This window comes from Gracilinanus agilis, chromosome 2 (assembly GCF_016433145.1).
Source record: "Gracilinanus agilis isolate LMUSP501 chromosome 2, AgileGrace, whole genome shotgun sequence".
Lineage (NCBI taxonomy): Eukaryota > Metazoa > Chordata > Mammalia > Didelphimorphia > Didelphidae > Gracilinanus > Gracilinanus agilis.
This window is the reverse complement of record NC_058131.1, coordinates 537,765,028-537,779,729: the sequence shown is the minus strand read 5'-3', so window position 1 is coordinate 537,779,729 and position 14,702 is coordinate 537,765,028. Positions and strand designations below refer to the sequence as shown.

At 40.0% G+C, this 14,702-nt stretch overlaps 1 protein-coding gene across 1 annotated transcript in view; it reads left to right on the top strand.

The window, feature by feature from the left end:
* Positions 1–11,357: 11,357 nt before the first annotated feature.
* The window catches only part of FMN1 (formin 1), a 537,406-nt gene continuing 534,061 nt past the window's right edge, over positions 11,358–14,702 (top strand). Inside the window, exon 1 of the mRNA XM_044665142.1 lies at positions 11,358–13,257. Coding sequence (XP_044521077.1) covers positions 11,358–13,257 — 1,900 coding nt within the window. The remainder of the gene's footprint in view (positions 13,258–14,702) is intronic.

The following is a 14,702-nucleotide window of genomic DNA, read 5'->3' as shown; positions in this document are numbered from 1 at the left end:
AAAGTCTTTGACAAAATACAGCATCCATTCCTATTGAAAACATTGAAAAGTATAGGAATAGAAGGACCCTTCCTAAAAATAATAAACAATATATACCTAAAACCATCAACAAGCATTATATGCAATGGGGATAAATTAGAAGCCTTCCCAATAAGATCAGGAGTTAAACAAGGATGCCCATTATCACCTCTATTATTCAACATAGTACTAGAAACACTAGCAATAGCAATTAGAGAAGAAAAAGAAATTGAAGGTATCAAAATAGGCAATGAGGAGACTAAGCTATCACTCTTTGCAGATGATATGATGGTCTACTTAAAAAATCCTAGAGAATCAACTAAGAAGCTTGTAGAAATAATCAACAATTTTAGCAAAGTGGCAGGATACAAAATAAATGCACATAAATCATCAGCATTTCTATACATTTCCAACACATTAGAACAGCAAGAGGTAGAAAGAGAAACACCATTTAAAATCACCCTAGACAATATAAAATACTTGGGAATCAATCTAACAAAACAAACACAGCTATTATACGAAAACAACTACAAAACATTTTCCAAACAAATAAAACTGGACCTCAACAATTGGAAAGCCATTAACTGTTCATGGGTCGGATGAGCTAACATAATAAAAATGAACTTCCTACTCAAATTAATTTACCTATTTAGCGCCATACCTATCAAGCTACGGAAAAACTTCCTTACTGAATTAGGAAAAACTATAACAAATTTCATTTGGAATAACAAAAGATCAAGAATATCAAAGGAAATAATGAAAAAAAATGTGAAGGAAGGGGGCCTAGCAGTACCAGATATCAAACTATACTATAAAGCAGCAGTCATTAAATCAATATGGTACTGGCTAAGAGATAGAAGGGAGGATCAGTGGAATAGACTTGGGGTTAATGATGTCAGCAAGACAGTGTATGATAAACCCAAAGAGCCCAACTTTTGGGACATGAATCCACTATTTGACAAAAACTGCTGGGAAATTTGGAAAACAATATGGGAGAGATTAGGTTTAGATCAACATCTCAAACCCTACACCAAGATAAATTCAGAATGGGTGAATGACTTGAATATAAAGAGGGAAACTATAAATAAGTTAAGTGAACACAGAATAGTATACCTGTCAGATCTCTGGGAAAGGAAAGATTTTAAAACCAAGCAAGAGTTAGAGAAAATTACAAAATGTAAATTTAATAGTTTTGATTATATTAAGCTAAAAAGCTTTTGTACAAACAAAAACAATGTAGTCAAAATCAGAAGGGAAACAACAAATTGGGAAAAAATCTTTATAATGAAAAACTCTGACAGGGGTCTAATTAGTCAAATATACAAGGAGTTAAATCAATTGTATAAAAAATCAAGCCATTCCCCAATTGATAAATGGGCAAGAGACATGAATAGGCAATTTTCAGGCAAAGAAATCAAAAGTATCAATAAGCACATGAGAAAGTGTTCTAAATCTCTAATAATTAGAGAAATGCAAATGAAAACAACTCTGAGGTATCACCTCACACCTAGCAGATTGGCTAAAATGAAAGAAGGGGAGAGTAATGAATGCTGGAGGGGATGTGGCAAAATTGGGACATTGATGCATTGCTGGTGGAGTTGTGAACTGATCCAACCATTCTGGCTGGCAATTTGGAACTATGCCCAAAGGGCTATAAAAGACTGCCTGCCCTTTGATCCAGCCATACCATTGCTGGTTTTGTTCCCCAAACAGATCATAGATAAACAGACTTGTATGAAAATATTTATAGCTGCGCTTTTTGTGGTGGCAAAAAACTGGAAAATGAGGGTATGTCCTTCAATTGGGGAATGGCTGAACAAATTGTGGTATATGCGGGTGATGGAATACTATTGCGCTAAAAGGAATAATAAACTGGAGGAATTCCATGCAAATTGGAGAGACCTCCAGGAAGTGATGCAGAGCAAAAGGAGCAGAACCAGAAGAACATTGTACACAGAGACTGATATACTATGGTAAAATCGAATGTAATAGGCTCCTGTACCAGCAGCACTGCAATGACACAAGACAGCTCTGAGGGATTTATGGTAAAGATGCTACCCACATTCAGAGGAAGGACTGCAGGAGAGGAAACATATAAGATAAACAATTGCTTGAATGCATGGACTGAGTTGGACATGAATGGGAAATAGACCCTGAACAAGGACACTTGTTACAACCAGTGGAAATGTGCGTTGGCCATGGGTGGGGGGAGAGGGGGGGGGTGAAGGGGAAAGTAGGGGCATAAAGTATGTAAACAGATTAAAAACGAATATTAATAAATGTCTAAAAAAAAGGACTAATGCCACTTTCCCTTTTTTATGTAGTATTTCTCTGGTCCTGATTACTTAGGTACCAGGAATGATAGAAAGTCCAGAGGATTTAGGGGAGAAAAGTAGAGGAGGGGGAGGAGGAGGGAAAAACAACTGGGATACCTCCACTCACAACAAGACACCCCACAATAAAGCTATTACTCCCCTCCTACCTCTGCATTGAAATTCAGACCTTATTTCTTACTACTCCTGTATTTGCAAGTTAAACTAATGAATAATTTTGCTCAATGAAGGGTTGAGCCTGTGATGTTTTTCTATTGTTTGTTCAAAGCAGAGAAAATAAAAATGGAAAAAAATCCAAGTTTATTTTGTAACAGGTAGTTTTGCATCTGTTTTTAGGAGTCTGTATAGGTATTAATTCTTGGAAAATGCCAAGCAGGGTTTTATAAATGGTAAACTGTTTAAGCAAATTCTTCTCTGGGGAAAATTGTGGGACAGGCAAGGTTTGTCCTTAATATCCTCCTGTCTTATTTCAATGACCTATTCTTCTCTACAAGTACCAACTTCCTTTCTGCTGCAACTTCCCCACCTCAATCTCTAAGACTTTCCCATTTGGTTTTGCTTTCCATTCCTGCCCTAACAAAAATTTGTGATATTCAAGGATTACATATTGGAGTCAGCCTGATGGCTAATGTTGCATTTACACATTTGAAAATGGTCAAATTCTACACCTTGTCTTGATTTATTGTTTCTTTTTTTTCTTTTTTCTTTTTTTTAAATTTTAAACATTTATTAATATTCATTTTTAACATGGTTACATGATTCATGCTCCTACTTTCCCCTTCCCACCCCCCCCTTCCCCCCACCCATGGCCGATGCACATTTCCACTGGTTTTAGCATGTGTCATTGATCAAGACCTATTTCCAAATTGTTGATAGTTGCATTGGTGTGGTAGTTTCGAGTCTACATCCCCAATCATGTCCGCCTCATCCCATGCGTTCAAGCAGTTGTTTTTCTTATGTGTTTCTTCTCCTGCAGTTCTTCCTCTGAATGTGGGTAGCGTTCTTTACCATAAATCCCTCAGAACTGTCCTGTGTCGTTGCATTGCTGCTAGTACAGAAGTCCATTACATTCGATTTTACCATAGTATATCAGTCTCTGTGTACAATGTTCTTCTGGCTCTGCTCCTTTCACTCTGCATCAGTTCCTGGAGCTCTTTCCAGTTCAAGTGGAACTCCTCTAGTTTATTATTCCTTTGAGCACAATAGTATTCCATCACCCGCATATACCACAATTTGTTCAGCCATTCCCCAATTGGAGGACATACCCTCATTTTCCAGTTTTTTGCCACCACAAAAAGCACAGCTATAAATATTTTTGTACAAGTCTGTTTATCTATGATCTGTTTGGGGAACAAAACCAGCAATGGTATGGCTGGATCAAAGGGCAGGCAGTCTTTTATAGCCCTTTGGGCATAGTTCCAAATTGCCAGCCAGAATGGTTGGATCAGTTCACAACTCCACCAGCAATGCATCAATGTCCCAATTTTGCCACATCCCCTCCAGCATTCATTACTCTCCCCTTCTTTCATTTTAGCCAATCTGCTAGGTGTGAGGTGATACCTCAGAGTTGTTTTCATTTGCATTTCTCTAATTATTAGAGATTTAGAACACTTTCTCATGTGCTTATTGATACTTTTGATTTCTTTGCCTGAAAATTGCCTATTCATGTCTCTTGCCCATTTATCAATTGGGGAATGGCTTGATTTTTTATACAATTGATTTAACTCCTTGTATATTTGACTAATTAGACCCCTGTCAGAGTTTTTCATTATAAAGATTTTTTCCCAATTTGTTGTTTCCCTTCTGATTTTGACTACATTGTTTTTGTTTGTACAAAAGCTTTTTAGCTTAATATAATCAAAACTATTAAATTTACATTTTGTAATTTTCTCTAACTCTTGCTTGGTTTTAAAATCTTTCCTTTCCCAGAGATCTGACAGGTATACTATTCTGTGTTCACTTAACTTATTTATAGTTTCCCTCTTTATATTCAAGTCATTCACCCATTCTGAATTTATCTTGGTGTAGGGTTTGAGATGTTGATCTAAACCTAATCTCTCCCATATTGTTTTCCAAATTTCCCAGCAGTTTTTGTCAAATAGTGGATTCATGTCCCAAAAGTTGGGCTCTTTGGGTTTATCATACACTGTCTTGCTGACATCATTAACCCCAAGTCTATTCCACTGATCCTCCCTTCTATCTCTTAGCCAGTACCATATTGTTTTGATGACTGCTGCTTTATAGTATAGTTTAATATCTGATACTGCTAGGCCCCCTTTCTTCACATTTTTTTCATTATTTCCCTTGATATTCTTGATCTTTTTTTTTCAATCCCTCCCCTTCTTCTTACACTATTTTCTTTTAAACCAGTGGTTTGCTTTAAGCTGGTATCCCTTATCCCCTCCCTTGATTAGCTTCCCTTTCTACCCCCTCCCATGTTATTCCCCTCTTTTTATTTTTAAAGGCTTAATGAATTCCCTCCCCCTTTTTCTCCCCTCCCTTTTTTGACCTCCCCACTCCCCTGCTCCCCTTGGTTTATCCCTTCTGACTTTCTCAGTAGGGTTAGATAGAGTTTTTTATCCCAATGGATAATATAGCTACTCTTCCCTCTCTGGGTTGATTACACTGAGAGTAAGGTTTAAATATTACCTCTTAATGCTCTCTTCCTCTTCTTCTTATAATAGTATTTGTCCCCTCCTCTTCCCATGCCCTCTTTGTGTGTAATAGAGTATCCTATTTTTCTTATTCATTCAAGTTTCTCTTGGTGTCCCCTACTATTCACCCCCCTCTTTCCCACCCCCCATGTCATCTTAGACCATTTGGTATTCCATCCTCTCCCAATGAATTATTCTTTTGATTGCTATGATAGTGAATACTATAATAGTGAATAGAGTTTACTACAGAGAATTATACACAGCATTTCTCCGCATAGGAATACAGATAATTAGATCTTATTGAAGCCCTTAAACAGTCAAATTTAAAAAATTATGAGTTTTCTTTCTTTCCCCTCTGTTTCTTATTTACCTTTTCATGTTTCTCTTGATTTTTGTGGTTGGATATCAAACTTTCCATTTAGCCCTGGTCTTTTCTGTGCAAATACTTGGAAATCTTCAATTTTCTTGAATGCCCATATTTTCCCCTGGAAGTATATAGTCAGTTTTGATGGGTAGTTGATCCGTGCTTGAAGACCCAGATCTCTTGCCTTTCTGAATATCATATTCCAAGCCTTGCGGTCTTTTAGCGTGGAGGCTGCCAGATCCTGTGTGATCCTGATTGGTGGTCCTTGATATTTGAATTGTCTCTTTTTGGCTTCTTGTACGATTTTTTCCTTTTACTTGGAAGCTCTTGAATTTGGCTATTATATTCCTGGGGGTTGTCCTTTCTGGGTCTAGTGTAGAGGGTGATCTATGGATCCTTTCAATGTCTATATTACCCTCTTGTTGTAGAACTTCAGGGCAATTTTTGCTGAATAATTTCTTTTAGTATGAAGTCCAAGTTTGTATTAATTTCTGCTTTTTCTGGAAGACCAATGATTCTCAAATTGTCTCTTCTAGCCCTGTTTTCTTGATCTGTCACTTTCTCATTGAGATATTTCATGTTTCCTTCTATTTTATCAGTCTTTTGACTTTGTTTTATTTGTTCTTGCTGTCTTGAGAGATCGTTAGCTTCTAATTGCTCAATTCTAGCCTTTAGGGACTAGTGTTTGGTTATAATCTTTTGGTTTTCCTTTTCAATCTGGTCATTCCTGGTCTTCAGTTGATGTGCCTCACTTTCCAATTGTGAAATTCTGCCTTTTAAACTGTTATTTTCTTGCCAGATCTCTTCCATCTTTTTCATCATCTCAGATTTCATCACTTCAATAGCTTGTGACCAGTTTTCATTATTTTGGAAAGGTTTGGATATGATTTCTTGCTTGTTCCCCTCTGTTGTCTGGATTTTCTGTGTAAAGTTGTCGAGTGTTCCAGAGTTCTTCTTGTTAATCTTTCTCTTCTGGGATTCCCGATTTTGGCTTGCCATTGTTGTTAGCAGCACCTTCTGCGCTTTATCCTCACACTCAGGGTCTGTCTAGGCTCCAGAGGTCTCATGTCCCGTTGTTCTCGGGGTCGAGGCTTCTGGTTGTCCCTGGTCACTGCTTCCACTGCCGTACTCCCACTGCATGCTCCCGTCTGCACAGGGTCCCCACTCACGGTCCAAGCCTGGGCTTGAGATCCTTGTCCGCGCCTAGGGCACTGCCTTAACCCGCACAGATGCTCAGGAAAGTCCGTGCGCGTTCTTTAGCCTCTTGGGGTCCTAAGTCTTGCTGCTCTCAGGAACAAGCCCTGGAGCTGCCAGTGACTTAATGGGTGCCCCAAACCTGCTTTCACTCTTGTGTGCTGGCCTCTGAGTTGTATGTGGTGTGGGGGGTGGGAGAGGGGCTTCTTCCTCTCGTGTTTTAGTGAGAGCTGTTTCACCCCTTTATAGCATGGAAATGCCCTGATTCCATGTAGCTTCAATGCTGAGCCCTGTTTTGGTGTCCCTTCGTTCGTCTGGATTCGTTTTTATGTCCCCTTAAGGAGTCCTGTATGCTTTGGTTAGGAGAGATCAAGCAGTGCTGCTCCTTACTCTGCCGCCATCTTAACTGGCTTGATTTATTGTTTCTTGATTTTCTAGGCTTTAGAAAGTGGTGGAGAACCTGTTAATAAACAGATTAAACTTAAATGTGTGCCACTTATAGAACCCACTACTACCCTACAGCTGTTTGTTAAAATTTACCAGCATTCAACTGGTTGCATGTCTTATTCCTTGCTCAGCTCTTGATTACCTTGGTGAAGTTAAAAAAGCACTAGATTTGGAACAAGGATACCTGGGTTTGAGTTCTAGGACTGACACATAAGTTGTATGACTCTTGAACAAGTCACTTAACTTTTCTAGGTTTCAATTTATTTATCAAATGGTAATAACTATATTTGTACTCCCAGGCTTATAGATCATTGTAAAGAGGCACCTTGTTGATTGTATGAAATGTGAGGAATAAAAATATTAGTCATCAGTTTAAAAATGATAATATAATGATAGCTGATAACTGGTTTTCATGGATCACCTTTTCTAAGGGGCAATTTCATTTTATTAGATCTGGAAATAACATAATCCAAAGAAATAAATTGCTTGTGGTGGAATTTTAGAAACTAAGAAAGTCCATAACAGTGGAATCACATTCCTAATACACTGCGAATCACAAGGGCTTGTTTTATCAGTTGTTGTTCAAGTCATTTTTAAGTCATACATGACTTCATTGGCCACATTTGAGATTTTCTTGGCAAAGACACTGGAGTGGTTTGCCATTTCCTTCTCCATCTCATTTTATAGATAAGGAAATAGAGGCAAGCAGAGTTAGGTGACTTGCCCAGGGTCACTTAGCTAGTAAATGTCTGAGGTCAGATTTGAACTGAGGAAGATGAAGTCTTCCTAACTCCAAGTCTGGCACTCTATCCACTCTGCCACTTCGCTGCCCCAAGAGGGCTGTTACGGGATTATAAATATTAGATCTAGAAGGTATCTATAGGTTATCTAGCCCAGTTCCCTCATTTTAAAGATAAGAACACTGAGGACCAGATACCCAAGATCATACAGGTAATAAATTACGAAACTGTGAGTCCAGTTGAGGTTTTATAACTCCAAATCCTACATTCTTTGTCTTATACTTCTACCTCCGACTTGTATCTTGGCTTGGTTTTTTAATATCTTTATCATGGTGTTTCTTTTATTGCTAAATTTGTTTTCTATTATTATTAACTTGATACATATCAGCAAATGTTAGCATGTAGCAGGACTTCAATTTTATTGACCAATATATTCCAAGACCCTTTTAAGTAAGCCCTATTAGTTAATAAGTATTTTTTATATGAACATACCTAGGTACTTTGCAATTTTTCTTAGGCTTATTAGAGCCACCAGAAAAACTACTCTTGTATTTGGGGGGCTATTATTAAAAACCAAATAGCTTTAAGGAAACAATGAGAAGCATTGTTCTGAGGGAGACAAGATTTGTGAGAACTCCTTATAAAGACTGGTGTGGGAGCTAATATTTGGTGCAAAACATTGTAATGACTCACATGAATGCTTCCTAGAGCAAGAATGAGAGTGATTGGGCAAATAGCTGAGAGATTTGCCACCTGGGAAGATGGGTGAGGATTTAGCATGACATTGAAGTTTTTTATTTTAAATATTTTGCTGCTTTTTTTTTTTTTGGATCACCAATCACATATACCTGAATTTATGTATGTTGAGTTTGAGTAAAACAAGGTCCTACTGTACGAAGAATGGAAGAGGATTGCCATCTGACATTATAAATCAGTATTATATTTAGCTTGGTTTTTTTTGAGTTTTTTACTAATTTAACTCATTAGGTCCAACTCTACCTTGTTCATCTGTATTACCTTTTGAACTTCCTTCCATTATCTTCTGCATATTTTTAGGTATTTCAATGATACTCTTCTCATTTATGTTTTGAGATTGCTATCACTACCTTCCCTACATTTCTTCTTTAACCCTCCAGCTCTTCTCCTACCCCCAATAAAAGTCAAGTCAGCATTAAGTTCTCATTATGTCCCAGGCATTTGGTTAAGCTCTGGGGATACAGAGAAAAACACAAAATCAAAACAAAAAACAAAACAAACAAACAAATAAAGAAAAAAAAATAGTCTCTGGTCTCAAGGAGCTCACAGTCTAGGGAGAGACAATTTACAAATAACCATTTGCAAGAAGATATAGATAAAATGAAGGTAATCTCAGAGAAAAGCATTAAGGGTAAGGAGTACTGGGAAAAACTTGTTGCCTCTTGGAATTTTAGCTGAGACCTGAGTGAAACTAGGAGATGGAGACACAGAGGCTGAAATGTTCCAGACATGGTGACCAGCCAATGAAAATGGCATCTAGTTTTGGAGTGTCCTGTTGGAGGACTAGCAAAGAGGTCGGTGTCACTGGACTACAGAGTGTGGGAAGAGTATTAGAGTAAGAAGATGTAAGAAGAATGGAAGGGTAGAAAAGGACCAGGTTGTGAAGGACTTAAAGACAGACAGAGGAGTTTTATATTTCATTCTGGAAGTAGCAGGGAGCAAATGGAGTAAAAAGGCCTGCCTTCTCACAAATAAAAATATATGGAGCTTCAGTTGTCCTCAGTGAAACAGGGAGAAGTTAACCAGATTAGAAACATTTAGAATCTGGAGTATTAGCTGGTTCATGAAAATCTCAGTCCCTAGATACTTTAACAAACTGTCTTCATTAATTTATGTGACAAAAATGTCATCACCTGGTGACTGATATTCTGATGAGGAGCCTCTCTAAGTGTAGCTAGTATAGACATACCACCTCATACCAGACCTTCACTTGAAGCTTTTCAAGCTCTGTGTAACCCATTGTCATAGCCAGTGTCATTGTTGCTGACATCATGATGAAGTGTCAGGACAGTATTTTCCAAAAATAAATTTAAAAAAAACAGCTTTTAAACTACACGAGCTGTTGTTTAGAGGGAAAGGAATGTTATTCAGCCTTGTAACCAGTGATACTTTACAGTGCATATCTCTCCCTGAACCCTATCCCAATATGGTAAAAGTACTTTTCCCCCTTAAACTTAAAATCCCATTTGATCCTTCCAGCAACCCTTCAAGGTAAATATTAGTTATTATTCCTTATTTTATACTTGGGGAAACTGAGGCAAATAAAATTTAAGTGATTTGTCCAGGGTCATACAACTACTAAATAATATCTGAGACCAAACTTGAACTCTACTGAGTCATCAGATGCCCTGATGTATTTTTACATTATTATTTTTATTTTTATTAATTATGTATAATTAATAATATTTTATTATCTCATTTGATCCTCCAGAAACTCTGTAAGGTAGGTGCTATTATTATTATTCCAATTTAATTTTATATTTGAAGAAATTAAAGCCAAAAAAAAGTGAAGTGATTTTTCTGGGCTCCCATAGCTAACAGTTGTCTGAGTCACTTCTGGGCTTAGATATTCCTGGCTTCATGTCTAGTACTCTATCTTCTTTGCCACCTAGCTGCTCCATAAGCTTTACAAAGGACTTTGTGTATGTTACCATCTTTGATCCTCACAAAAAACAATGTAAGGTAGATGCTATTATACCTATTTTACAGGTTAAAAAGATTTTACAGATGAGGCTGAGACAGATGAAGTGATTTGCCCAGTGTAATGTAATTGTAAAATGTCTGTGGCAGAATAAGAATTTAGATTCTAAGAAATTAGAATTCTGATTCCAAGTCCTATTCTCTATCCGCTATCCTGTTCCTGTTCAGTTGTTCTCAGTCATATCTGAATCTTTGTGACCCCATCTGGGTTATTCTTGGCAAAGCTACTGAAGTGATTTGCCATTTCCTTCTCCAGACCATTTTACAGATGAAGAACCTGAGACAAACATGGTTAAGTGATTTACCCAGGATCACACAACCAGTAAATGTCTGAGGCCAGATTTGAATTCAAAGATGAACTCTCCTAACTCCAGGCGTGGCAATCTATCTACTATGCCACACAACCATCAAGAACACATCCCCTTTTTTCTTTTATTAAATACAAAGGTTCTATATTTGGCAATATCCAAACTTCCAGCTTAGAGAAAAGATGGGGCTAGTCATGGATGGTCCAGAAGGTAAGAGGTCTACAATCACTTCCTTTTCCTTTGGTGATGCTAATGGTTTGAATGGTGGATCTTAATTAATTCATCTGCAAAATTAGAAGTTGGACTCGGTTTTTCCCAAGGTCCCTCTTAGCTCTAGATCTTACAATCATTTTGCTTTATTTTAATTCTGTGCCTGATTTGTACAAACTCTGTTGGACGAGCTACTTTTCTCCCCCTCATTCCTTCTTACAGGCACCCTTTTTACGGGAGATGACTGTCAGCTGCCTTCTGTGCATTCCCACCATCACATGGTCCACCACTAGAGCCTGAGAATCTCAACCACAGACAGACCACTCTGATGCATGAATAATTAGGTGAGCATAATGGAAGGCACTCACTCCACCCTTCAATTGCACAAACCCATTACTGAACTCTGCTACATCAGCTTCTATCTTCCAAAGGGGAAAGTCAGAGGATTTTCATATAAGGGTACTGTAACTCTAGACAAATCCAATAAAGGGTTTCAAAACTGCTATCAAGTCAGGGAGGGGTCAGATACCATCAGCCTCATGCAGCAGCCATATGAGAATCCGGGGGACATTTTTTTCAAGCAAACCACTACAAAAGATATCCTCATTGAGCTCTACAAGCTCACTGCGGAGAAAGAGAGGCTGCTGGCCAATCTGCTGAGCTCACACCACATCCTCGGGATTAAGATGGGGAACCAGGAGGGGAAGCTTCCTGAGCTGTCTGGGGGCCTGGAATTTGAGGATGACTATTTCCAGAGTTCTGGAAGCTTGCAAGTGGAACCACTGGCAGGCTCTTTGGACAAGAGGACAACTCTGAAGAACAAAAAACCCAAAAGGTTTGGCAAGAGAAGGGAAAGCTTTGAGGAGCTTCTGCAGAAGAGACTGAGAAGGAAAGAGCAAGGGGGGCAAGAAACAACTCCTGGATCAAGGAGGGGAGACCGGGTTTCTTCAGGCAGCTTCCCTTCTCATTCTTGGACGAAGTCCAGTCTTCGGCATCTGGAAGACAGGGGGAACTTGCCCCTGAATAGGACTTTTTCCTCCCCACGACAGAGGAGAGATAGCTTTTCTCCAGAAATCTCCAGGCCCCTAAGGTTAGAGCCAGACCTCAGGGGCTCGCTGGCTGGCTATGAGAATGCTACACGAGGAGGAGAGACACTTCCTGCAAGTTGTAACTCCATGGGGGGAGCTTCCCCCAAAACTGTTGCTCCTGGTGTTCAGGTGCCACAGGGCAGATCTCCTAGGGCTGACAGTCAGCGAGCTGGTTCATTGGAGAGGTGGGAGAACTCTGAGAAGGGCCTAGAAGCAGAGAGGTGTGGTCAGAAACCAACCAAGAAGACACGGAGGAAGAGACCGGTCACCAGAGTGGTGACCAAAGTCCAGGATCTGTCTGCTCAGGTGCAGAGAGTTGTTAAAACCCAACCTGATTCTGAGCAGAGGAATACTTCTTTCCATGGCCGAGACACAGGAGAGGGGGCTCCTCTTCCTTCTGCCACCCAGTCTGAGTATTTCCCCAAAGCAGATCTGCTCACACTCCCTGGAGAGGAGGTCCCAGCAAAGCCAGCCAAGAGGCAGGGGAAAAGGCCCCAAGGAGACAGGGCCCAGCCACTGACCAGAGAACAAGCACCTCTTCTCAATGAATCTTCTGGCCTGGTGGGAGCCGTGAATAAAGCCCTCCTGAAGGTGATGCAGAGTGAGAGTCTAGATGAAGTCAATGAATGGAAAAGACTGGGTTTCCCTGACACCAGGAGAACCGTCCGCCCCCTCCCAGAGGCCAGGATCAACAGGAAAGCTGGGCTGCCCCCGAGCAGCCAGCAAGCCTTGCCTCTGAGTGGGTCCCACAAAGTAGACTTTGGCTCTCCCCTACCAAGGGCAAAAGAGAAGAGACCTTCCCCTCCATCACCTGCACCTGTCACCACTCTGTTTAATAATTCATCCCCACCAGCCAACACGCCTAGACAAATGTCACCTGTTCCATCTCTTTTATCTTCAAAGCTTCCCAGCCCCCAGCTGCATCACCGTATTCTCCGGCTCCCTCCTCAGCTTGGTGAGAGGGAAGCTGCCCTTCATGAGAGCCCAGGAAGGAAGCTGGGTACCTCCTCTGTGCATCAGCCTTCTACCGGGGTCACGGACACTGAAGGAGCCGGGCTGGCCTCCCTCCCAGCAGGCCTGCCTTGGTTCCTGCCTGGGGAACATTTGGAAAAGGGGCCAGAGCAAGGGAAGGCTGCTGCTTTGCCCCAGCACCAGCTGCCTCCAGGTTAGTCCTGATTTAAGATGTCCTAACTCTGCTCCTGTGCCACTCAGAGAATTCCCATTCTGCATTCAGAGGCTGGCTAGCAGGGAGATCAAAAGGATCTCTTGTTCAGGGAGCCACATGGCTGTCTGTGGCATGGGACTGGGTTGGAGGGAACAGTGGGCAAGAGAGGGGTAAGGGGTGATCACAGGACTGGTCAACCTGAGAGAGTTGACTCTAGGAGTTGTTCTTTTCAAATACTTTTTTTCTATGCTTTCTGGTTCTCTTCCCCCAGCACTGGAAGACTTGGAGTAGAGTTAGAGAGAGAGGGATGGCAACCTGTAGGTTTACTTTTTGATCATTGGGCAATTGACTTATTCACCCCAGAATCAGCTTGAAACTGATATGTATATAAATATATATATACACATATATATATATATATATATATATGTATGTATGTATGTCTACACATACACACACACACACACATAGATGGAACAGTTTTTGTGTTTGCTTGGGGAACCCAAAACCTTACACCCTTATTGACTATATATATATATATTTTTTCTTTTTTGTTGTTGTTCTTTGTTGTTGTTGTTGTTGTTTTTAAGTAGAGCTATGATCTCATTGGTAGAGGGAGCTCTCAGTGAGGGACTTCCTCTAACAGTGGGAATTTTCTCCCCAGCCAAGTCTTAGAGAATTGTCTGGAGGCTCTGAAAGGTTAAATTCTTTGCCTGGGGTTACACATTTGATACATGGCAGAGGTAGGATTTGAACCCAAGTCTTCCTAACTAACTTCTGTACACTGTTATCCTACCTCTCTGACTAGTTGATTTTTTGGAAATTTTTTAAATCTCCAGGCACACGTACTCTGCTAATTTATGATCCTGCTACATGATGCTAACCTAGTCAGCACAGCCTAACTTAGGTTGCTTTCTCCGTTCTCATTCTCTTGATTCTGATGGGCATGGAAGTACAACTTGTTCCCCCTCAAGTTTTATTTATTTTTGACTTGGGTTACTGTGGTTACTGATTCCACACCATAGCCTTTTACGTGACTGACCTGGATTATGTGTTGGATTTTGGCCATAATTAGTGTGGGTGACACCATTCAAAGAGACAATTATATTTAGGTTCTTTCAAGTCTTCTTTGCTAAAGCCATAAGTACTGTGAGAACCAAATAAGACCTTGTTTAAAAAGTGTCACTTCTATGGTGCCACTCACATCAGCCAGCCTAATCTGTTAATGCCTAATTAGGCTAATGGGATAAAACATTCACCATCCCTATCTTAGGTTGTACTTTCAGTGTTTTCCCTTTTAGGCTTCCCTTTGTGACACACAGCCAATGCTTAAGTCTAAATAAAGTGTTATATTCTTCTCTGTTGCTCTCTTTGCTGTATGGTCTCTCACAGATTTGAGGAGGAGGAGGAGGAGGAGGAGGAGGAGGAGGAGGAGGAGGAGGAGG